At 34.4% G+C, this 26,450-nt stretch overlaps 1 protein-coding gene across 1 annotated transcript in view; it reads right to left on the reverse strand.

Moving 5' to 3' along the window:
• EDIL3 (EGF like repeats and discoidin domains 3) overlaps positions 1-26,450 on the reverse strand; it is a 320,227-nt gene that overhangs the window by 85,117 nt on the left and 208,660 nt on the right. The window contains exons 9-11 of the mRNA XM_042955963.1: positions 20,639-20,794; positions 19,137-19,281; positions 14,752-14,936 (exon numbers count right to left, since the gene is read on the reverse strand). Coding sequence (XP_042811897.1) covers positions 14,752-14,936; positions 19,137-19,281; positions 20,639-20,794 — 486 coding nt within the window. The remainder of the gene's footprint in view (positions 1-14,751; positions 14,937-19,136; positions 19,282-20,638; positions 20,795-26,450) is intronic.

The raw sequence follows: 26,450 nt of genomic DNA on the forward strand, positions 1-26,450 counted from the left end.
GGACTGTGGTGGTGGTCAGATGAATCTACACAACAGTGACGTATTTCATGCTCCTATGTTGTTTTATAATACAAATCAGGACTCCTTATCTGTTTTTTCCATTTCCAAAATCTTCCACTCAGATGAAAGAGGCATCACTTCAGTCCCCACTCATTGACCAAGGTAAGTCCCATGGCAAAGCATGAAGTCATCTGGTGAGAAGGTTTACTGTCCTCTTTCAGAGGGGAGAACAGCAAGGGAGTAGTAGCAGCTGATCTTTTGAACAATAATATAATATTCCACGTTTGATATCTCCAAGAGGTATCATGTGTCACTTGATAAAAAGCTAGAATCAGAACTTGGTAGTCTAAAATTTTGTAATTAAATTTCCATGTAAAAAAAAAGTGATAATTTAACATATTGAGATGTGGATGTTTTACATTCTTGCCTCATTAATATAATATCCTAACAAGTATGGGGTTCCGATGAGTGAAACTTGAAGGTCTTGGATACAGCTGTCTCCTAATTAGCATTAATTGGCCAGTTTAATACTTTTGTTCATTTGCCCATTTTCTTTCTGTTTCTATATGCATTGGGTAAAGTGGTAGAAAAATAATAAGTCTGGTTTATTTGACTTTTACTAGGAAATAGCTGTTACTTCTAATTTATTTTGGACATATTGAAAGTAGGTAAATTTTTCAAAACTATAAAGGCAATAGTAAGGACTAAGATAGATTTCTCTAATATGTTTTGCATTTATTTGATCCATTAAAAAACACCTTGGAAATGAATATATTTATGCTCTATATAAACAGATTTTAGTATATTAAAAAAACTCAAAGAATAAAACTTCCTAAAGAGATTCTATACTTTCTATATTTAAATCTGATTAGCATTTTAATTTGTGATATTATTTATAGATAGAATTTTTCGAGTCCTCTATTTTTCTGTTGAGTTTTCCCACCAAGACCTGAATAATAGGCAGAATACTGTCCTTCTGTCATTGTTTCCGTACACTTCTAGAACCAAACAAACAAAACCAATCCCAAAACAATCAGTAAATAGGCTTTTCTAAAACATAAGAACTTTTACACCATGAATTTTTCTTAAATATTTGGCACTCTCCACTTCTTATTGGTTAGTATGGCCTGGCAGATGCCAAAAATAATTATTATCCATTAATATGAATAGTGAGCTCAAGAAAGAGCAAAGTGGGTTGGGATTTTCTTCTTCACTTCATGCTTTTAAAATAGCTTTCTTCATGTGGCAGGAAGGGGCCAGCCTGTTTTCCAATTTCATATCTGAGGGCAGAGTGGTGGCTCCCAGGACTTGCTGCTCCAAGGTGATTGTAAATATTTGGTTTTTCCTTCATCTCTCCACAATACAATCTAAATAATCATTTTGTCTTGCTTGATTTGCAAGTGAAGCTTAAGGGAATGTCTTCTATTTCTGCCTCCACCTTTCCTGGACAATTCCAACAAGATGCCTCTTTAAACCCATTTACAAGGAAGTTCTGGACTCTTCTCTGAGGAATTCAGCTTGTGGGGTGGAATGGTAGCTTCTATTATAATACCTAGTTAGACTGGAAGCTCCCCAAAGGAAATGACTTCCCAGAAGAAGGAGAGATAGACAGATAAAAGCAATGAACACTCTACTTATTCAGATAGTTAAGTAGAACAATTATGGAAAAATCCAGAAATCTAGGCGACTTTTGGAATATATGAAGTAAGCTGATTAAAAAGTGGGATACAAAGTAGCCTATTTCCTCATTTACTTTTGTCTTTTGATTAAATATAATACAGCCAGAGGATGTGGGGTCAAAATTACCTCCAGTACTGCTAATTTCTAGAGTTTCTGTTTTAAAATGCTGAGGAGGAGGCAGGAAAGACTGCTCAAATGGGGCACTTATCCCATTCCAGGCACCGTGTAGAATGTTTTATATACGTGATGGCATTTGATCTTCCAACAGCTCTGTGGAGTGGGCATTTACTAAATTTCCCAAATGAATAAAACTGAGGCTTAGGGGGAAAATACAATTCCCAGTGTCATACATCTAGTATGTAAGGGATCAAAAGTTGAGTTTAGGTCATAAAAACTGTGTAAATGAATTCATGGAGCCAAAAAACTTTGAGGGTCTTAAATGCCATCTAGTGGCAATTTCTACACACTATAGACACAATATCCCAAATGTCATTAAGAGTCACTCAGGGACATTCCTGGCAACTTGGATCAATTCTCATGATGGGAAATATTATAGTGAGGTCCTAGATAGTTAGAGAGACTGACTTCCAGAGTGTATCACCTGGTAGCATGTGTGAAGCCCAAAGTGTTCTTCTTGTCCCCAGAAATCCATGAAGCACAAAAGAACCAGAATATACCTGTTGTTGTTGTTGTTGTTTTTAATCCCAGAACAAAATAGGGATTTGTAATATTGAGGCGGAGGTCAATTTAAGCACGTTTATGTGCTCTATTGCACATAAACTATTGGCTCTGCAATGTCTATTCATCTGGAATAGAAGCACAGAGCAAAACAATTACAGATGAGCAATCTATTAAAACCATTATCTATTGATTAAATCATCACTATATCAGCATCATAACTTAGTTCAAGAAGAGATACCAGGATAAAGAAATCAAATATGATGGGGTAAAAATAGGGTTGCTGGATTCATCAAAAAGTTGCAAGATGTCTAGTTAAATTTGAAGTTCAGATAACATTTTGGTGTGTGCATGTATCAGTATGTCCGATGCAATACTTGCAACCCCCTTATACCAAAAAGCTCTTCATCATGTACCTGGAATTCTTAACTAAGCATTGAGTATTTTGTTTGGTAAATTTAAACAAAAGAAGACAATGTACACATTTTCACTGGTTACTGGATTATTCTCATTAATAACATAATAATAAATAATATTTTTATCATGATTATGTTAAGCACTTTACCTATGTTAACACAATCCTATAAAATAGACACTACTATTCCTGTTTAGAAAATGAGAGTATTGCAATACTAACAGGTAGAGTCAGAGTCACACAACGAATTAGTGGCAGAGAAGGAGTTTGAACCCAGTTTTGCTATATAGAGTCTATCACTCTAACAGTTGTGAAATACTATTTTTTTTGCCAAATATATCAGTTAGTTTAAAATTACCTATAAACTGCACATACATTGACAATTTTTGAAAATATTATTCAACAGACTTTCAACATGCATCAAACATCTACTTTCAACAAAGCCTCTCCATGAGACAAAAACAGTAAAACTTAATATTCCATCTTCACCAAAATATTTCACTCTCTGCAAGTGGTACTTTAGAAACTGGGAGTATCTCATGGTCATTATTAGGAATATTGAAGGACTAATTATTAAAATCCTTGATAATTCAACTTCCGTAAGTCTATATACTAGAGCCTTAATACTAAACATATATATGGTTTAATACTAAATATATATATTTATAATATTTATGTATATTTATATAATTTATATACATTATATATAATATAAAAACATATATGGTTTAATACTAAATATATATATTTATAATATATATATTATATATATATATATGTGGAGTGGGCACACATATATAATATATATATGGCTCATAACAAGAGAACACTGGAGACACAAAACCCAATACAGGCTCCCCTTTTTTAGATTTTAGATAAGGTTCTATGTATGCATCTTTATGTACATTATTTACTATGTAGTTAGGAGAAACTAAAGACTTGTTGTTGGACTCATTCATTTAATAAAAGTCAGATCAATATAAGCCTGAATTTTTTGATTCTGCATACTGGTACCACGACATTTCCTTAATTTGAAGTATCCTATCAGGATACATCTAATCCTAAACTGCAATTAGATTCATATCTGGGGTTCCTGGGTGGCTCAGTCGGTTAAGCATCCTACTTTGGCTCAGGTCATGATCTCACGGTTTGTGAGTTTGAGCCCTGTACCAGGCTTGTGCTGACAGCTCAGAGCCTGGAGCCTGATCCGGATTTTGTGTCTCCCTGTCTTTCTATTCCTCCCTCACTCACACTCTGTCTCTCTCTCTCTTTCTCAAAAAATAAAGATTAAAAAAAAATAAAAAAAAGATTCATACTCAAGTCATTTTCAATTCAAAGTAACTAAGCAAGTTCCATTAAAACGATTGCCCCTAGCTAAAAATGTTTGTCAGTCAAGCCATAAATTGCCATTTCTTTTCCTCTCAGACTTTACTTTGTGAAAGAATCCCAGAATATATATATTCCAAAATACACACTTTCTATGCCTAATCCAGATCTAATAACATCAGAAGCTCTGTGGATGGGATTTGGTAATCTGCATTTTCAGCCAGCCCATGTCAACTGATTTTGATGTAGGTCTTCAAACCACGCTTTGAGAAAATGACTTTGATACCAACCTTCAAGAAGGTACAAGCAGCAGGTGGTATGCTTTTTCCCTTTAAGGGCTTTAAAGCTGTTTATTTTTAGAATTTCCCCTATTTCCCATTATTTTGTCTATACAGCATCTTCTACATTATCAGGCATATACCTAACAGAAGAGATGGGTACTGTGGTACTCATGAAGGGCCATCAAATCTTATTTCTTTGGGGATTAAAACTAAGTGCTTCTCAGGAAAGAAACAAAGCCCTCATATAGGTGGTAGGATTTTGGGAGAGGGGAGAAAGGTGACTCAGAGTTTAACTAGAAAAATAGTTATTTAATTACTCTTGCTTTTACTTTATTTTCTTTAAGCCCTCTTAACCATATTTTGTTTTGCTAATTATGTTGCATAGAAAATGGTAATAATAATTTTATATAATTCTACAATGATAATTAGTACAATTTTGAACGCAATCTATAAAATTATATTTTTTTATTTTAAAACTATAGAATAAGGTTTCATATAAGTAGATACTAATTAATAATGATTACAGGTAAATGTCTCTTGGTTTCTTTCTCTTTTATTGGCTAACCTAGATGAAATTCTTTTTATCTGTTTTTAGCAGTATAAAGAAAATAGTGCAAATTGGCAAATGAATCTATCTATTGAACATATATGCACACACACACACACACACCTGTTTCCTTTATATTTTTCTTTATCAAAAGCCACTGAGCATGTAGAAGAGAAGATTTATGGAACAACAGCAGTTATATTATTCAAAGAGACTATAACCTGACCTCTTAAATGAGGAAATTCTGCAAGGAACATATTTGTAAAATAATGATGCTTCCATAGTTCCAAGTTCCCATTGTTCAGCCGTGGTGAACGCTACAGAATGTCTATTGCTCATGTTTAGTGTCCCATTTTAACTACAAAACAGGGACTATTCTGATATGAATTCTACATTAAAATTGAATGCACATCAGTTATAAAAGCCTCTCTTATTGCAACGAAGAAAGAGAACTTTACTCCGTGAACGTAAATAAGGCAAAGCCAAAATGTATGAACATTTGCCGAAGGATGAATTTCACAGATTGTATATTTAAAGATAAGTTTCAGTGATGATCCTCTGTTACTTTAAGTGAGGGGAAAATAGAGTTTTAAAAAATTATCAAATACACTTTTCAACAAATGAGGGAAAATTTTTTTACCAGTGTTAGATATTTGTGTACTGTTGCAAACTTCTCTATCTAAGCTCTTTAGCTCATGCGAGATATTTCTTAATAATCAAAATGTTCATATGTTACTTTCCTTGCTTTGAGTGGCCAATGTAGAGTCCATTTTACTCATGACATGGGTCAACTATTCTCCAGGTACATCTAGGCTAACTTTAGCTTATGGGAAACATTTTTTTTTCTGAAAAGAAAGTGAAAATAATGCTTTGAATTCATTTAGGCAATTTTAAATGCATGGCTTGTATAGTTATGGACATAGAATTGATGAAATTGTGATATTGAGTAGGCCTATCACAAAAATAGAAGAATGCAGTGAATTGGAAACCCTATTTCCGAATACACATATTTTGCATATATTTGGCTGTAGTGAAAAAAAAAATCATGAAAGAAAGGCTGCTAAGGTTAGACTTCATTCTATATGATGTCAAATGCAAATAGACATGAAGTATGGCACTCAATGAAAAATAGAGAAACTGGATTTTTGGGTCAAGTTCTGACATTTATAGGGTTAAGTCATATAACCTCTCATATATTTTTTTCATGTCTTGAGATAAATTCTTTATACAAGTAATCATATGTACCCGGATTATTATAAGGATACAGTGAAAATTGTTAGAAAAGCCCTTTGTAAACAGAAATGCAATTTAATTAGTACAGAATATATTCTATAGTGGTTCCTAGAGATGTTAAGGTAGTTATTTTTGAAAAGCATTCAGTAATCAAATAAGTTTAAAAATCTCCAAATAAAACAAATCTCTTTCTTATTGTATTCTTAAGGATCCTATGTTAATATGCATCTGAATCAGTAAGAACAGAGAAGAGGATATAGGCTTTACTAAATACATTTCGGCTCAGAATCTTTTTTTTAAGAACTTATGGAAGGAGTGTTTTGCAGGGTACGCTTTGGGAAATGTTCATAAAATTTATCATTTGGGGAGAAAAGAAACTTAATTTGTTTTAGAGGACTGCATGTTTAGGATGAAAGAGTGATATATGTTATCCTAATTTTATCAGTTGATAATCTCACTGCGGAAGAAAGAACCTTTTGGAAACTCTGAGTCTGTAGTCAGGAGAACTAAATTCTCGTAGAACTGCCTGAAAACATATCTATTTTTATCAGAAGTACATACTAATTCCAGAAGGTGATTAATTGGAAGCTATGGGCAGATGTGTCTGTATGCACATCTTAACAAATTTTAGAGAAGATTCTAACCAAAGGTTAATACAGGAACAGGCATGGTTAGATGCACCTACACTCTTTAGGAGACATACTCCGCCAGTAAACGATAATAGTAGCACGACACAAAGACATTAGAGATGTAAAAGTCACTTCACAGAGGCATGTTTTCCCCACAGAAATACTAGTTCAATAGTGAGAGAGAAAATGAATGTGATATTTAGTATAAATACATTTATTTTATGTTGACATTAGCTAGCAGATAAATACTTCATAAATGAGAGACCTTAATCATAAATGTAAATGAACATTGAATGACTTACTCATCATAGCACCACTGGCTGTGAGGAAAAATTACAAAGGTCTTTAGGATAAACCAAAGCAACTGGACCAGGTGAGTTTAATTGTGACCAAGAGTGTTGAACGCACAGCATTCTCTAAACCGTAGGTTGTGTACACAGACATGCCATTGAGTTGTAGGAAAACCTAGAATTTCCATATTATTTCCAATCAGTTTTATCTTAAACCAAACAAATTGAAGAATTACATTTTTAAAATATGTAACGTGTGCCTGTGTTTGTGTGTGTGTGGGAGTGTGTGTGTGTGTGTGTGTGTGTGTGTGTATTTAATGATCACTGTTAAGGGGCATAAAATTTTTACAATGTGGAACCACAAATTTAAAAGGCAAGCTAGATCCACAGAAATACCAGCATCTCTCCTTCAAGACAAGATAAGTGGCTACGGCAATGCTGGTGAGCACTGGGCTCTGAAAGGGCATCGTGATGCAACAAATATCCCCTGGTAAAAGGAGTCACCTCACTCACTGAATAGTCTATAAAATATTTAGTAAAAATTAGCACATAAGCTTCCTGGTGTATTTCAAGTTCCTCTTCTATTGCTGACTGGCCCTGCAATCTTCAGCAAGCCTCTCAGACACTCTGTGGCCTCATTAGAAAAGAGACATAACTTAGTCACTGAGAGGGTTCCTTTAAAGGCAAAACAAGATCACCAATTAAAGGAGATTCCCATCTTATATGTAAGCCCTCACAAATGCTCACCTTACTTGAATCAGTATTCCCGGGTTCTAAGTCTCACTAACTGGCATATCTTCAGCTCATATTTTTAGAGGAGGATGGTTACCATCATTAAAACTATATCTCGTTAATAAAAGATAACGAGTATGTCAAAAATTAAAATTCATTTGCACGCAAAGGAACCAGAAGTCACTTAATCCTTATTATCATAAAAACATGAATGGGCCTGTTATGCACACACAATTCTAAGTCCTGCTGTTCACTTTTTCAAAGGTCTCAAATAGTTCTAAGCTGAAGCATCCAATTTCCCCCATTTTTATTTATTGGTTCCGGAATGTTGAATCATGAAAATTAGGGTGTCAGTTGTCATACATGCAGGCAGACACAGTGCTGAACATATCTTTCAGTTCCTTGCACCTGGCATTGTGTTTTGCTATAGTAAGTGTTTCAAAAATATTTATGTGAATTTCTAAATTATGAAGTCATTTAAAATAACCTCTGAAACCACAAAGCCTTCATCCAATTTCTATGTACCATCGACGCTTGCTTTCCAAAACTGTACATTGCACTTAATCTACTGCTTTGTACATTTTTCATGATTTGCTATATTCATTGCTAGTGTATTAGTGCTTCATAATGGCTTAATATGTCTCATTGCTTTGTCTTAGGGGATTCTTATCTTTTAACTGTTAATAGAGAGATGTACACTAACCCATAGAAATGACTCAAATTTAGAACAGGTGGAAAGGTAGGAGAACTATTTTAGGTATCAAGTAAATATACTATGCGTAATATAAAATTTGACTTTTTAGTTTTTTAAGAAGTTTATATATTTATTTATTTATTTATTCTGAGAGAGAGAGAGAGTGTGTGTGCACACACACATGCACGTGAACAGGGGAGGGACTGAGAGGGAGAGAGGGAGAGAGAATCCCAACCAGGCTCCCCACTGTCAGCGAGGAGTCTCATGTGAGGCTCTAACACTTGAGAACCCACAAACCATGAGATCATGACCTAAGCCAAAATCAAGAGTCAGATGCTTAACCTACTGAGCCACCCAGGTGCCCCCAAAGTTAACTTTTTAAAAGAGTAACTTTAAGGTAGATGGTTATATCTGCAACACTAAGTCAATCATATGATGTCTTTTTGTTAACTTCGTCAGAAATTAGCTTGTGGTCCTGATAATTTTTTGATTACTTTGGACTTGGTCAACCATTATTTAAGATACTCAGTCATCCAAGAGTCCCTTTCCCTTTTTAGAAGGGAAAGGTTGCCTGGGTGGTATCTTTTTTCTAACATCCACATTTTATTCTATTATTTTTTAAATTAATCTCTACCTCCAATGTGGGGCTCAAATCTACAACCCTGAGATCAAGAGTTGGATGTGCTTCTGACCGAGACATCCAGGCATCCCTATAATATCCACATTTTAGATGAACAAGAGGAAATGAGTTCTAGAACACTGACATGATTTATCAGCCCACAAAACCAGATTTTTGGACTTTACACTATGCACTCAGTGTACTTCATCAGTTCTGGTTGCATTTCTCTTTGCCTTCCAAGTGTTTGCTACGTCAATATCCTACTCAATTTTGTTTTGCTAATTACAATTTTTTTTCTAATTGGAGGGTAGAGATTCCTTTTGATATTGTAAAATAAAAAAAAAAAAGAAAAATGATTTATGCTCCAAGCACATACGGACATCCTTTGACTCATTTCATGTACTCCCAGATATGTTATGTTATGAAGGATGGAAGCTGGTTCACAATAGTACATAAATTGGGCCATTACTTGATTTCTTTTAGATATGCTTTATAACTGAACCCTTTATGTGGGCTTATTGCTCACTATAAATGAAATTGTGGAATAGTGAAATGGAAATCAGAATATTTCTTCACATTGCCAAATGTTTTCCAGTGGCCTACAGGTCCTTGGAAAATTTCCCTTCAACTTTTCTGTAAATAAATTGTCCAGAGGGCAAGAGAAGTTAATGGCTGTAAAGAAGTGATGCATTTTATGGCTAGAAAACCCCTTTAAAAATCTGAAACAGACTAAATTAAATAAGTTTTATTTAACTTGAAAACTTAAATTCAATTGCTTCCTGACATATTTCCACAAAATTAGTATTGAAATAAAGCTGTGGAGGGTTAGCTGCAATTTTGACAAAGGTCAACACTAAAATGTGCAGGCTAACAACTCTATTAATTCTACTAATTTGGTTGAAATACTATGCAGACTACCTTAAATTAGCAAATGTCTTGTGAAATAGACCAAAAGGTCATTTCCTAGGTGATCTGGTGACATTTTCCTTCCTGATAGTCATTTATATTAGGCTACCCTCTATGAAATCTGAAAAACTTTTTAGCAGATTCAGTTATAGATGGTAACTTATCCAGTTCCATAGTCACCACCAATAAGGCAATGAATTCGTACATGGTATACTCACTGTAAGAGAATTTAGAATGTCTTATTTAAAAAAATGTTTTTAATCAATCCAAGTTAATTTTTAGAGTGCTCCTTGTACAGCTGCATATACTAGATGAAAATATTTCATCACAATTTATAAAATTATCATCAGTAATGCTTCTACCCCTGTTAGAATGTTATTAAATTCTCAATTTCATGCTGAATTTTAATCAGTTTGTATAATCTGAGCATAAATAAGAAGGGAATTTACTCAATCTGTTGAAAAGCCACTGAAAATGGCCACAAAGACACATAAACATTCTAGTAAGAATATGACTTCAGCAGAGAATATTGCCAAATGATATAATGTTCATTTAAAGCTGTTAATATTGTTATTACTACTCCCAGGTATAGAGCTGAAAAATCTGACTCTACCTGGGTAAAAATGTGAATATTTTGTTTGCAAATGCAAATGTACATAATTCATTAACACTGCTCACAGTTTGCAACTTACCTAGTAATATATTACTTTACATTTCATAGATTTATTGGAAAATCCCTCTAGAAGAGGCAAAGAATATAGATACATATGTTCATTCTTAGTTATGATTGCTGGCCTCAGATTACATTCTCCTGAGATTATACAAATCACCAGAAAGAAAAAAGGGAGATATCCATTTTGGGGGACCTACTATGTGCTTCCTCTGTTCTGTCATTTGTCTGGTTTAATCCACCTTAAAATATGACAAAATTTCTGGGTCGTTTGTTTAGAAACTAACCATAGAAAGTAATCATCTGATCTTAAATGATCTCAGTGAGTTAAATGTCATTTAATTTTTATAAAGGGGATTAAAATCTACTTCAACCACATATGAAGAATGTCCAAAACTTGGGGCAGCTGGGTGGATCAGTCGGTTAAGTGTCTGACTTGATTTTGGCTCAGGTCATGAACTCATGGTTTGTGGGATCAAGCCCTGCATCAGGCTGACAGCTCAGAGCCTCTCCCTTTCTCTCTGCCTCTCCCCTGCATGCATACATCCTCTATCACTCTAAATAATAAACCTCAAAACAAAACAAAACAAAAAAAAGAATGTCCAACTATGAGTCAGTAATGATTGGTTTAAAAGCTTTTAATTTAGGTGTAGGTAAGATTTTCTGAAAGACAGAAACTATAATTTAACCTTCAGAGGCTTTTGGAAAACACACTGTAGGGTTTCTTGCTCAAAGTTTTAGAGAACATCAAACACATCAAAGTGATAGAACATTTCTTTCAGAGGTCTGAGAAATGTCTCTCATTTAAGACTGCCTGTGGACTTAACACATTTTTGCCATGTTTTTATAGGAATAGCATAATGATTTCATGATTAACAGTAGCTCAAAGACATTAATCAGGTACGATCACTTCTAAAAAAAATAACACAAGAATATTTGCTCAAGAAACTGCTAAGATTTTGACCTTCTAGGAGAGACTGGAAGAAACCTTAGGGTAATAATCAGAATAAAACGTTAAAGTGATATTTGAATACATAAGAATTCTTTAAAAGAATACATAAGAATCCCTTAAAATGCACAATGACTGGGCAAAAAGATGTTTTTGGGATTTTATTTACAATAATTGTATTTCCCCATATTATCTGAATAGGTTTTATAAAAATCTATTAAACCAAAGTAAAGCTCTCATAATTAAAGGGTTATATGCATAGTTGATGCATAAAATAAATTTCTTAAAAAGTCAATTAGCAGAAGATGAATAATGAAAGTAGGGAATTTAAATGACAGACATGGTCTTTCTTTTGAAGAGCTATTTCTCAGAACTGATGCATCTTGGTTAAAATCACAGCTAAAACTTATAGATTCAGAAGTCTCAACAAAAACTGAGTATATCAATAAATCAAAAACAAAATCACCCTATACATTATCTATAAAAGTGTTAATCTCATCTTCAACAAACACACTAACAAGCATAACAAGGTACAGTTGAACAGATTATATTCTCTTGAGGAGAAAACACTAAAAATAGACACAATTCTGAAGCATTTCCTTGCGTGACGTCAAAAAAGAAAAAAATAAATATAAGAAAAGATGTCAATTTACCTTACCTTGGAGATTTTTGCATATGTTTTGACACAACAACAAAAAATACACATATACTGGAAGAAGTGGTCCTTGAATTGACAGAAAATCTGTCACCAACAGAATGAATCAATTTCAGCATGCAAGTGACTTTAAGAAGACAGTTGGAAAGCCATCTTAAAAAAGTGATGGATTGAGGTTCAGATTGAAGATTACACCCTGATCCATGTAAAAAAATGTTTTATTTTATCTTTCTAAAAAATTTGTCATTGGCAATCCTTTCATGTGGATATTTCTAGAATCTACTAGCTTGTCTGAGCTACTTAGGAGGTATAAAATATTTTATCCTATTCCACATGGCATTATGACTTAAGATAATACTAGCTAAATCCAGTTAAAAATATTATACAGCAACAAAGAACCAGTTTAATTTGCCATTGGAAGAAAGTTTTTCCATGGTTTCTTCAAGAACTTGAAAATGTCTTAAAGTCCATATATTATGAAAATTTATTTCCTATATTATAAAGACTAGATCTTTAACATAAAATTTTAGATTTTTTTTTCAAATATTATTTTACAATTTGAGTATCTTACCGGTTGGGGACCAACATTATATGCTGTGTAGGTCCAAATCAATAAATTGAATTATACTTTGAACTATTCACTTATCCATTTATTCATTCATTCAGCAAATATTTGTTGAATACCTGTCAGGTATCAGGTGTTGTAACAGGTATTCAGTTTGGTACTGGACAACTAGTTGAGAAAGTCAAAGAAGACAAATGTTGTTGCATCCCTCCTAGAGCAAACAATCTAACATGAAAACCCAATTTCCAATGTAGTGTGATAATGAACAGTGAGAGAATTACTAAGGACACAGCAGTATTCAGGAGAGAGCCTAAGCCAGATATGGGATGGGATGGAGCTTGTAGTAGCAAAGCCTTGCCAGAGGAAAGTGCATCCAAACTGCAGCTGAAAGATATAAGCCACACAAGGCAGGGAATTCTAAGGATAGAGACGTTCTTTCCATTACTTTCCCCTAGGAAGAAGACACATATAAAGGAATTGGAAGAGAAAACATTTGGTTTGAGAAACTGAAACAAATTTAGAAGAGTGTGGTCAGGGATGAAATGGGACCAAATCATGTGAAGACTTCCAGGCTATACTAAGAAATCCGCACTTTATTCCAAGGCTGATGGGGAGCAACTGAAGGGTTTTAGAAAGAGGGTAAGAGAATCATATTCTCATTTTATGAAAAAAAATCACACTGGTTACAATTTGAGATTTTTAGAGAGTTGATACCAACCTCTGGTGAGGAGGCTTCTGCAAAACCCAGGTGAGGTGGTGATAGCCTAGATCAGGGAGCTGGCAGTGGGGATGGTGAGAAGGGAAATATAGTGTGTGTGTGTGTGTGTGTGTGTGTGTGTGTGTGTGTGTGTGTGTGTCTGTGTGTCTACACATACACCTACCTTCAAAAAGCTCATAAAGCATTAAAAGGAGAAAAACACACATAATTATCCTTAATACATAGTAGCTAATGAAAGAGCTCAACAAAGTTCCAGATCAATAAATATCCAGATAGAATATTAGAGGGAAATAAAGAGAAAAGTGACTATTTCTACGGAAAAGATTCTATTGGATATTCCAGATGACTTAGAACAGACTCAGGTGTGGCAAATCTGGTTCCACGAGGAGTGACATTTGGTGCTATTATAATTGTTTTTGTGATTTTCAAAAATGCAATGAATTACCACAGTTTTGAAACTCATGGATACAGCATAAAAATCAATAAGAATAGAACTCTTATCTTTGAAATAAAATGACCTCATTATGGAATTAAGCTGTCTTACTTTTCTTTGCCACAGAAGACATTAACAAATTTGTGCCTACTTAAAAGTACTCCCCGATAAATGCATTTCAAGAAGATTGTTTTTAAAAAGCACTGACTATAACTGCACTTCATTTGCAAATGATAAACAGACTGCAGCATCTATGCTTCCCTGCTATAAGCAAGCTCTCTTATCAGAATGTAATCAAATTGCTCCATTGCTTAGCAACCACAGGTAAAGAGCTAATAGGCCAGGAGTCATGATTCTGTGGGAACAATCTGCAGGTCAATAGCATGATTTCAAGGTGGTCTGCCATCCTGCTGTGACACTTTCAAACCCATACTGACAGGAAGCATTAGACTAGAGGAGAGTTAAAATGCAAATGCTCTCATAATCGATTGAATTGACCTATCCATATTGTGATCTGGTCCAATCTGCTGCATCTATAAATCAACATCACAGCAAAAAGAGCACCACAATATGGCTTCTAAGGAATTTCTGTTTTACCAATTTTAGGTAAGCCAAAGAGGAAGGCACACGTAAATTAGAATGAAGGCAAGGACTCCAACATTCATGCCACCAACAGGAAATCTTAGGAAGAGGAGCAGTGGCTGGTTGAAATGGTTTTTGGAAAATATTACCTGTAACCATTGCGACTGGTCATTGTGGCCAGAGGTCCAGGCATTCACTTTGCCCTGTTTGTCCAGCCGAGCTTTCCTTGGTTCCCAGGTGAACATGTCCATGTTGAGAGTCCTGAAGATGCTGGAGGCGGTGATCTGATAGTCTTGTATGTGTCCTGATTTCATCCCCAGAGGCTCTGAACAGCCTGAAAGAAAATGAGAAGGTCTCCATGAGAAAAATAATGGATGACCCTGCAAGTTTTCTACGTTCATTTTGCAGAGGCAAGAGAAGATTGAGCTTAATGCTATTCATTTCCCCAAAGAGAAAGCATCTAAATCCAAAAAAAGGCTATAATCAGAACTAAATCTGGAAAAAAAATCAAAACACAAGATAGCCAATTCAGACTATTTTGTCGGAATATATTTTGGAAAAATTGAAAACAAGACAGACAATTCAAACCGCTTTTCGGTGATAGATGATTTTGCAGAATGAAAACAAGGCTGAAATGCCTTTTCCTGTCTCATTACTGATAGCCTCATGACTATTCCCGTGTTTTCAACAGTTTCATTGTACCTTTAAAAAAGAATATTTTCTCACAAAATATATTTGGTTTTCTTTTATTTGTTTCCATAATGCTGCAAATGAAAATTCCCTCAGTACAAAGTCATTTTCACAAACTGCTCCAAAGGTATATTACAAACTGGACAGTATTTTCTTTTCTAAGAAATGTCTGTTAATCTTTGTCACTGATTCCTATAGCACCAACATGGCTTCTTCTGGATGTTGAGGAAGCTTATATTTACTCAATGTATACCATGTGTCAGGCACTGTGCAAGTATAGAATTTAAAGTAATAGATAACAGAAGAAAATAAGCTGATTCTAGCAAAAATCATTCCTGAACAAGTCTTATTATAAAAACTGACATTTTGGTCATACTCAATAACCTCTAGTTTTGGATATTTTTGAAAGATTTTCAGATCTGGCACATATATCTTCAGGTATGACAAGGTGTAAAATTTGGGTTTGTCTGTTACTAGGAAATTGTGTGTGTGTGCACACACACACACACACACAATTTCTCAAGGAAATGTACACACCATTTCCCAATCTTGAATTGCAACTGTGACAAAATTCCATTCACAAAGCTCATAATAGGAAGCACGATTCTCTTATCATACTAGCAAATATTCCATATGTATAATTATAACATTCTGACCGAGAAACACATAAGTTTGATCTTCAAGAAAGCCAAGATAAAAAAGAGGACTTCTCTAATCAAGGCCTCCATCTCCGTGTAATCTACTGCTTCCCCACTTGCTCTCTGTATGGCCTTTTACCTATTCTTTAACTACTTTATGCCTTAGTTTTTTCATCTGTAAAATGGTAGTAACATAGAAACTACCTCAAAAAGTGTTCTAAGAAATTAGTTAATAAATATAAAGTAGTTAGAAACCGTAGGCATATAGCTAACATTCAGTAAATGTTAGCTGTTTTTATTATTTCCCTAAAGCTAATTCCAACAGGTAACAATGTTAAGTCCCCAAATCAGCACAGCAGTGAGTACTAAATAATGGACCAGGATTGGTTGCATTTCCTGAAACTAGGCCATTTTAAGTCTAAGGCTTTAAGAGAGGGGGCTTAGCACTCCTCATTGATAAATAATTCTTAACTACAACCCATTGCTTTCTGCTCTACTCAACCTAGATCACTTCCTTCTTGAGGCTCCTCCATGTTTGCCTTCACCTCCACCTTCTAAGAAATGCCTTTCCCATGCAAACGTGGCAAAAACTCACATGAAGAATTAGCCACTTGTGTGCCTAACACAAGTCTTGTTGGGTTTTAGGTGTAACAGATCTAGACCCTAAGTCTCAGGATAAAAATAGCTCCAAATTCTAAATATTAGTTTTGGAGGAGAAAAATTTCATGACAAATCTCAAAGATTCTAGAAAGTTCCAAAGTCTTAATGACAAGCCATTTGTCTTCAGGCCATTTGAGGGTACCATGCCTTGCCTGCATTACAGATTTCTGACTTTTTTATTATGACCACCAACTCCCCCACAGCCACTCTGCCCTGATACTAGAATCTACGTAAAACTCTTGGCTTGCAGAAAGATACAAGGGGAAAGGGAAGGTAGTTGTTTTTCTCATTTTGTGATATAATATTTAAAGTCTCAGATGGAAAAGGGATGCTTTTACTCTGGTCATTTCTGCTTAGTCATAGAATTCATTTTGTATCTACTCTGTTGTCTAGTATCTAGCCCAGAGTAAGTGCTGAATAATTTGTTCAAAGAATGGATGAATGAATGAATGAGTTCCTCCTCTAATTATAGTCATGATTCATCTCACTCTAACCATCTTAAATCATATCTCTTTCAGAGAATTTAGAGGATTTTCTTTTTCAAGTGTCTGGGAAAAAATTAACTATTGATCTTCTAGGCAAGCTGAGAGATCTCCTAACAGTTTATTGGGTACAAAAAGGAAGCCTTGTGCTTTACAGTGTTGCAGTGGATTGTGGCAAATAGTTTGGCCCATTATATTACTGTTTATTTCCAAGTGTTAGAGCTAACCTCCCTGCCAATTTGCCTCACACTACAAAATTTCCTTCTCATCCACATGATTTCACATATATAGATTAATTAACACTTTGACCAGAATGGATGGCACCTGAACAAAATGAAGCATTAACAAAGACATTGATTATCTCTATAGTGAAGTGCCCTAGCTTTTAAAAGCATCCATTGAAAGATAGTATCCTCCGCTTGCAAGTTTGAAATCAATTTGTGGGGTTGGGAGACGGGGTTTGGCTTCTTTTTAAGAACATAAAGTGTGTAACGCGTCAGGTGTAGACTCCTATAAAAACTGAAGTCACATATATTCATATGTTGGGGGTTTAACTGTGCCATCTAAGAGACACTGACCCTCATGAATCAAGAGACTGGAAAATTGGGGAAGGTGATTGTTAAACAACTAAAAACCATGGGGCTTGGCTTCTTCTTGATTGCTTTATGATGAATGACTTAGGGATGACATTGGCTTGTGATGATAGAGTGACATGTAATATAAACACTACACAGCAATTATTCTGTTGAGATTTCTGGCAGTCAATAAGCTGGTTCGAATTACCAAAATAAAGAAAACATCACTGTTAGGATAATTAATAGAACTAAAACCGTATGTTGGTTGCTTTATAAGGGACATCCATATATAGTATGAAAATGTAATTCTTAAAATAGATTCACTCATCCAGCCAAATGTCTCTAATTCCTTTAAGCGTAGTCGGTTAAAGTTTGGCTGTTTTTAATAATAACTTTTATTTGCTTAAAAAAATCATTCCTTTTCTCCATATCACAAATAAACCTAAGAAGGGAAACAGCTATAAAGCATATGTTTTAACGTCCGTGCAACCTTTTGAAATGAATAAAAAGCTCTCAGTTGTCCATTTGGAAAGATGTGTCCTCCTATTTTTGACTTAGTGGCATTATTGTAAGTTTGATAAAGTCTTTCATGCTAAAAAGTAGGGCAAATGTGAATTTTTGATTTGGCTTTCTACAAAACAGTTGTTTGAACAAAATAATCTCAGGCCATAGTGGCAAAGGTCATTTTTAAATGTTGATGCTAGAAATACAAAGAACAACTACCCAAAATACAGCACAGTGATATGCCTAGACAAGGTTTTCTGTTTAGCTCAGAATCTAGCTATATTGAAATGGGACCACTGTGAGATCTACACATAAGTCTTCATCTTTGTATCTAGTACTGATGCTCCTGGAAGACAAGAATTATTTAACTCTGAGTCCTTTGATAGATTTATTTTTGAGCTGGATAATCACTGTTTGTACAATAAGCAGGTTGCTAGATAAGAATGATAAAGAATGAATTTATAGTAGCTATCTTATTTGTGAAGTATTATCTCCCTGGGAGGAATGATAAATTTACATGTTTCATAAAACCTAAACAAAACAAAATAAAACCAAGTTCTTATGGTGGATGGACAAAGATAAAGCTTACTTTTCTATGCCATAGAGCCTAAGCATAACTGCAATTTATGAGGTCAGGCAGATTCCAGTTTATACTGAACTTTCATCACAAAACATAAATCATAGTTACTACTAAACACAGGACACATTTAAATTTGACAAAAGTTTCCAGTGAGAATTGTTGTACTTTCTTCCACCAAAGAAATACACTGCTCTTTCTACATTAATTTCATTTTGTAGCAAGTTTTAGAACTTGTTGATGCTACATGCACGGGAGCACACGCTGTTTCTAAATGACATCTAGACATTTTGTAGCAAAAATGAATGTTCATGAGTGTTGAAAAATAGAAAATTAGTAACAGACTACATACAAATATGTGTTTTTTTTTCTTTACAGAAAATACAGAAAAAAAAATTTGAGACTCACCGGATAGTTCACATCCAAGAAGTTCCATTCTCAAAGTGCAATGTCTTCGACAAACTTGGGGATAGAGTCTTACATACTGAGCTTTTATGGGAGGTGTGAAAGAGTTAGCATAGGGTGTGTTGTTATCAACGTTTCCACGAAACACCTGTGTAAAGAGATAATATAGAGTTTAAAATGATTGACTACAGCAGCTTCTTTTCCTATTTTCAAATACTGACCCTTTATCCTACCCAATGTAATCTTTCAAAAACTGGATTAAGTAATTTGGGGATCTGAAGCATTTAGGAATCACCTTGCCCTCAGCAGTGAATATACAACCTATGGATAAAGTCCTAATTAAAGCTATAAACCACTGTGGTCCATGGTATAATCTATACTCTACTATGATGGTCTTGTCGATTTTAAGGCCAGTCCTTTAGAGCCAGGGGAGTGCTTCTTTATTTTTTTGAGAAATGGGCACCTTAAACTTTTCACCTTAATCTGGGTCTATCCATTCATGCTGCTACTTAGTATTTATAGGTTTGTGGGGTTTGTTTGCTTTTTTTTTTTGTTTTATTGTGTGTTTTTTTTGTTTGTTTTTTTGTAGGAACCAGTCTTCACTAATGTTACTGGATCACTCAGTCTCTCTAAAGCTATGATGAGACTTATGATGCTTCAGGGTCTGATTCCTCAAGATTACTTTCTTATCAGTCAGTCCCAGACCACTGGATGAGAGAATCGTAAGTTTTTTATATGTATCTCCAGTGAAAAACAGTGTTTCCCTCTAAAAATTAAATGCTAAAATGTGTTATTTTTAATTCTTTTAAATCCCATTCTTGTTTTACTTTTTTATATAGCCTGGTAATCAGAAAACTTTATTTAAATTCATTAAAGAAATTTTAAAAAATCTTTCATAAAATTTATCAGAGTGTAGTTTAGTGATTTGGTTTTAAATGGAATGAGGTGCAGTCCTGATATTTTTAAGATTAAAAATTTTGAGGAAAAACTGATAAAAAATTGGGACTATCATGTGAAAAGGCAAAGTATACACTGAATATTGTATTCATTTCCTCTAAAATATTTTATTCTGCTAAATAACAAAATTGCCTTCTAATATAAAAGTATACAAACATACATTTTTTTATTTAAAAAATATTTTTTTCTTTAAAAATAGTAATCTGTACTTATTTGATTAAGGAGAGCGCTAATCTGTGAAAAACCATAAAATGAAATTTTTATTTTAATTAAAGTAAAAATTAACTGTTCTATACAGGACTTTGTGATGTTGTGATAAACTGTTTACACAGCCACCAATTCAAATCTGAGAAGATTGTAAATAGTAGCAAGCGTACATATGTTACTTGGAAAAATTCCTTACACCCTACACCCTACTAATCCAATTAAAAAAATCATAAATGTATTTGCAACAACATAAGGAGCCTGTTAAAGACTAAGTAAGTATTTGGCAATCAATGATTATTAATGGTATTTACTTTTAAATGAAATATTTAAATCAGTCTTACCATATCTTCATTAGTGCCTTTTACTTTGTACATTGCCCAAGTTTTTCCATCATTACTATAGGCAATTTTGTAGGATTTTATATACTCTGGACTTCCAATCCTCTTGGCTCCTTGGGTAATAACACCAGTAACTCTCATTTTTCTTTGTAAATTTATCTGAGGAGACAAGACATAACAGTAATTTCATTTCTTTCAAGATGACAATATTGACAATATCAATTTTGGGAATGGGACATTTTCATTTATTAGTATAGATTTAAAATAACACAAAAAGCTAATAATTTTCTTATGTTTTTTTCACCTGATTATTAAGTATATGTCAACCTCAGTTTCAAAATCTTTCCTTAACAGAATACATTTTTCTGAGAGAGAGAGAGAGAGAGAGAGAGAGAGAGAGAGAGAGAGAATCTGAAGTAGGCTCAGCACTGAGCCCTATGTGGGGGTAGATTCCACAACCCTGGGATCATGACCTGAGCTGAAATCAATAATCTGATCCTCAACCAACTGAGCTATCCAGGCACACCATTATGAAGGCTTTCTAACTGGAATTTTCTCTCCGTATTTTCTCCTGATTCCAAATCACCTTAAAATAGTTTGTTGCAAAATAACAGTCATCTAATAAAAATTTTAATATTGTTTTCAAATTTAAATAGGGAGCTCCTTTTGACATTCAATGTATAAATAAATGCTAGACAAAGGTAAGAAAAGTTTTTACATACAGGGCAAACATTAAGAATTGTTCCATTCACTTTAAAATGCCCTTATGATGTCTATAAAATCTTACAGTCAGTAGAAAGGTACTGCCTCACTGTTCTTGAGGGAATGCTATAAGCTCTCTTCTCACCAATCACATTATCCTATAATATTGAGTTAATAATTCAGATCCCATTTTCCAAAGAAAAACAGAAAATCTTCAGATTCATGTAAGTGACCAGGGTTTGTCACCCTCTGATGTGACTAAGAGTTAACATTTGAAATGGTAGAGGATGTGCACAAGGAAACCAGCTCCTCTTTAAATCACTACACACACACACACACACACACACACACACACACACACACACTATATTCTAAATATAGATTCATGTTACATATTCAAAAAAGTTAAAAATGAGAACTAAGACAATAGCCAAATTATGGAAAGAGTCTAAATGTCCATTAATTGATGAATGGATAGAGAAATTGTGGTTTATATACACAATGGAATACTACTTGGCAATGAGAAAGAATGAAATATGGCCTTTTGTAGCAACGTGGATGGAACTGGAGAGTGTTATGCTAAGTGAAATAAGTCAGGCAGAGAAAGACAGATACCATATGTTTTCACACTCGTGTGGATCCTGAGAAACTTAACAGAAGACCATGGGGGAGGGGAAGGGGGAAAAAGTTACAGAGAGGGAAGGAGGCAAACGATAAGAGACTCTTAAAAACAGAATAAACTGAGGATTGATGGGGGTGGGAGGGCGGGGAAAGTAGGTGATGGGCATTGAAGAGGGCACCTGTTGGGATGAAGACTGGGTGTTGTATGCAAACCAATCTGAAAATAAATTTCATATTAAAAATAAATACAATACAATACAATACAATAAAAAGAATAGGTAACTTCCAAAAGACACTTTGTTTCAGTGTATTAGGTAAATTAGCACATTGCTGTGAAAGAGGAACATTCTTCCAGTATCTTATGTATCATCTTCTTTTTCTTTAATCTGAGACTCTTCATAGTCTACACCTTCTAATATATACAACGTAAAGAGTGGACACTTTGAATCATATTTTCTCCCATTTTGGAAGCCAAATTCCACCCTTGATATAGCTGAACATTCCTTTTCAATTATCTTTTATCTTGTTTCAATTATCTTGTTTATACCTCTTATAGAAAGCCCAATTATCTCTGCTAGAGTTTTGGCTGATGAGCTGTAGACTAATTTTCTAAAGCTTAAATTGTGGAAGTATAACAATCCAAAAATTTGCGCACATGTTTCTAAGTCATTCAAAATGATGTTTTAAAAGATTCCTATTTGCTTTAATATTTACAAGCTCTGAGTGTAAATCTCAGCGAGTTGGTATTCCAGATGATAAAGCAGCACACAACTTGCACTGTATCTACTTTTAGTAGGTATTTGTAATTAAATATCAGTGTTATTTCCATTCAATAAGAAGTGTATAGAATGCAGATTCTGGGATTATTAACATTTACTAGGTTTTAGACTTTTGTGTTCTCATATACCTAGCACTGTTAAGCTCAGATAATGAGAGACTCGGTATAAGATGGCTAAGATTTCACTCTCATGGTCACATTCCAAATTAATACCTGGAGTCACGTTGCTGTCAGAAATAAAATGAGCCTTGGAAGAAGGCTATCGCATGATGTTTGAAACATCACCACACAACTCACTGCAAGAAATCCCCTTTCATATCATTCCAATATTGTTACAGTCTCTTTGTAAAATAAAATTGGCTAAAAGGTGAACTGCTTCTTATTCTGTTTATTCTGCTTGTATGAACCACCCCAGACACCAAAAGACTGCTGGGGATTCCAAATTTACATTCCAGAATTCCAAAATGACTCCCTGAGCTTGATGGATGTTCAAATATAGAATGAAATATTTTCACTTATTTATCTGGTTTCAGAGACATTGTTGCTCTTCTGGGAGGTAGGTAGATTGCATGGCCTTAAACAAAAATGTATTCTAAGGTATTCTGAGTGAATAGTGTCCCCTGCATTAATAAAAATATTGAGAAACATAATCTGGATCTAGAATGCCTAGAACTCATGCAAAGGCCAGCCAGAGGCTAAAAATGGACTGATGATTTCAACCCTGGCTCTTGTCAGTTCCCACCAATACAATCGTGGACAACTTGTCTAAGTTTTTTGAAATTTAATTTCCTCCTGTGTGAAGGGATTTTAATAGAATTATTACACATGAAGATTATATGATGTAATGCATGTAAAATTTAATAACACCTGCCACCTAGAAAACTTTTGGAACTTTGCTTTTAGGGTTAATTTTTAGTTTTTGTTGTTGTTATTTAAATGAAAAGCATTCCTTTGTTTGTTTGTTTTCTACCCTTAACTATTTGGTGTTAGGGAATTTGGACTTCAAGAGGTATACTCTATGTATTAAAGCTGATAATCATAATAAGCATATGAAATAATTTGGAAACAACTTCCTAAGCTATGAATTTGATAAGACATTTAGGGCTACTATGTTTAAATTGTGTGTGTGAGTGTGTGTGTGTGTGTGTGTGTGTGTGTGTGTGTGTGTGTGTGTATGAATCCAACCATTAGCTTCAACATGGGTAAAAAGGAAACTTAATGGGTTCCTGACAAGATAGAAAGAACATGGGATACTGGCTCTCTCCGGCACTGGAGATACTCCACGGTAGAAAGTTGCTGAGTAGGCACTGAGACTTATCAAACTCTAATACAAAAAAACCATGAAAAGCCCTTAGTGTAATAAGAGCTTTTGACGTCCCCGTGTATGTCTTTGTGTCTGGGATGCACGGAAGAGAATTCCAAGGGCTGTGATGGGTAAGAGGCTTGGGAAGAGCTTTCTAAAATATGCCATTTCTCACTCTCATTTTCTTGTTCCTTCTCGATTTACCCAGTTCTAGTCTACTACCAGCAGGAGGAAGTGGTAAAATGTGGGCCAGACTGGAACACGGAGCCTATGGTCACTAATAGGCCTGAGCAGTTCCCCTTCTACACTCCACATCCCTGTCTCTTCACTAAGGAGGTAAAACAGAGTGATGGAGATCCTGATAAAAGCAGTGTCTGGGGCAAATGAGGCAGGGAGAAGAGAGATTAGGCTTAAGTACATATTATAGCTCTGTCATTATACACCCTCTATGTACCAACTCAGTCCACCTGGAGTAGTTGAAATTAGGGCATGGACTTCACCTTGTCCTTCAGGTACATCACTAGCCAAAATATTAATACAAACTCTCTGAGAAATGCAAGCATTATAATTCAAAGAAGAAGAAGAAAAAAGAACAGAACATACTAGAAAAAAAGGAATCTAATAGAACTGACAGGTTAAGATTTTAAAATAAAAAAAAAAATCCCTGCAAAGATAAAGACATTTTTGAAACATATTACTGGAGGGGCGCCTGGGTGTCTCAGTCGGGTGAGTGTCCAACTCACAGACCCCTCTTTGAATCCTCTGTGTCCCTCTCTTTCTGCCCTTTCCCCACTCATGTGCACTCTCTGACTCAAAAATAAATAGACATTAAAAAAAATAAGAAATAGAAGACTGGAACAAAAAAGAATCAACTTGAAATACTGATTTTAAAAAATATAATTAAGGGGTGCCTGGGTGGCTCAGTCAGTTAAGCAACCAACTCTTGATCTCAGCTCAAGTTATGATCTCACAGTTCGTGAGTTCAAGCCCCTATCAGGCTCTGTGCTGATGGTGTGAAGCCTGCTTGCAATTCTCTCTCCTTCTCTCTGCCTCTCCCCTGCTTGTGCTCTCTCTCTCTCTCAATAAATAAACATAAAAAAATAAAAATAAGAATAAAAATATCATTAAAGTTAAAAAGAGTTTAAAATGAAGTTAATTAATGTTCCCAATGGGGTGATTTCAAGCCAAAAACAGAGCTGTAGAATAAACTAGTGAACACAAGACAGGTTATGGAACCCCTTCCAGAAGGCAATAGGATGGGATAGAGAGATTGCCCACACTGGCAGATGATGTAACAATTTACTCTGAGAATCTGAAGAAGCAACAAATAATAAAAACTAATTAAAAAGTTCTGTAAATTTGCTTAATATCAGATCAAAATATAATCTGTATCAGCAATGGTTGAAAATGTAATATAAATAATGAAAATAATGTGACACTGGCACATGTGTAGGAAGACAGATCAATAAAAGAGTAGAAAATCAATAAACAGATCCCACTACATAAGGAAACTTTATATATGAAAAAAGTGATTTTCAAATCAGTGGAGAAAAGATAGAATGTTCAACAACTGGACTGGGATAATTTGGTAGATATGTTAAGTAAGTAAATTTAGATCAATATTTTTCCTTTTATCCCAGAGTAAATTCCAGGTAAATTAAACACTTAAATGAAAAACAAACAAACAAACCATCAAAGGATCAGAGGAGAATATAAAATTAAAAATAATCTCAGAGATGAAAATGACTTTCTAATCATGGCACTAATCTTAAAAATGTTAAAATAAAAATTTCTTTAAGATAAAAAGCAAAATAAAATACAAATGACAACTGGAATTACTATTTTCTAATCACATCATAGCAAAGAATAGATTAATCAAAGAAATGAGGAGATCTGACATATTAACAGACAAAACACAAACAACCCAATAGATAAAACATGTATAAAGGATTTTGTTAGTTGACTTCAGAAGAAATATATATATAGATCTTACACATATGAAAAGATACCTACTCTTACTCATAATACAAATTAAATTAAATCTATATGATACTATAATTCCCACAATATTACACAGTATTCACTGAAGTGTAAAGAACTTGGCAAGCTTGCACATTCCTGGTGGGAGTATAAATGACAGTCTTTGAGGAAGGACTTTTATGAATTTAGTGACATGAAGTGAAATGACAAATGCACATTTTCTTAAACTCAGAGATTTCATTCTAGGAATGCAGCCTACAAGTATAGTCACACATAGGCAAATTGATGTGGGTACAAAGTTGTTCCCTGCAGTGCTGTATATGCAGAGCACAATTACAAACAATTTAAAATGTCTATCAACAGGGGTCTAAGTCATTTCATTATGGAAAAGTCCAGAAAATGGAATACTCTTCAGTTGTAAAGCAAAAGAA

This window comes from Panthera leo, chromosome A1, assembly GCF_018350215.1.
Source record: "Panthera leo isolate Ple1 chromosome A1, P.leo_Ple1_pat1.1, whole genome shotgun sequence".
Classification (NCBI taxonomy): Eukaryota; Metazoa; Chordata; class Mammalia; order Carnivora; family Felidae; genus Panthera; species Panthera leo.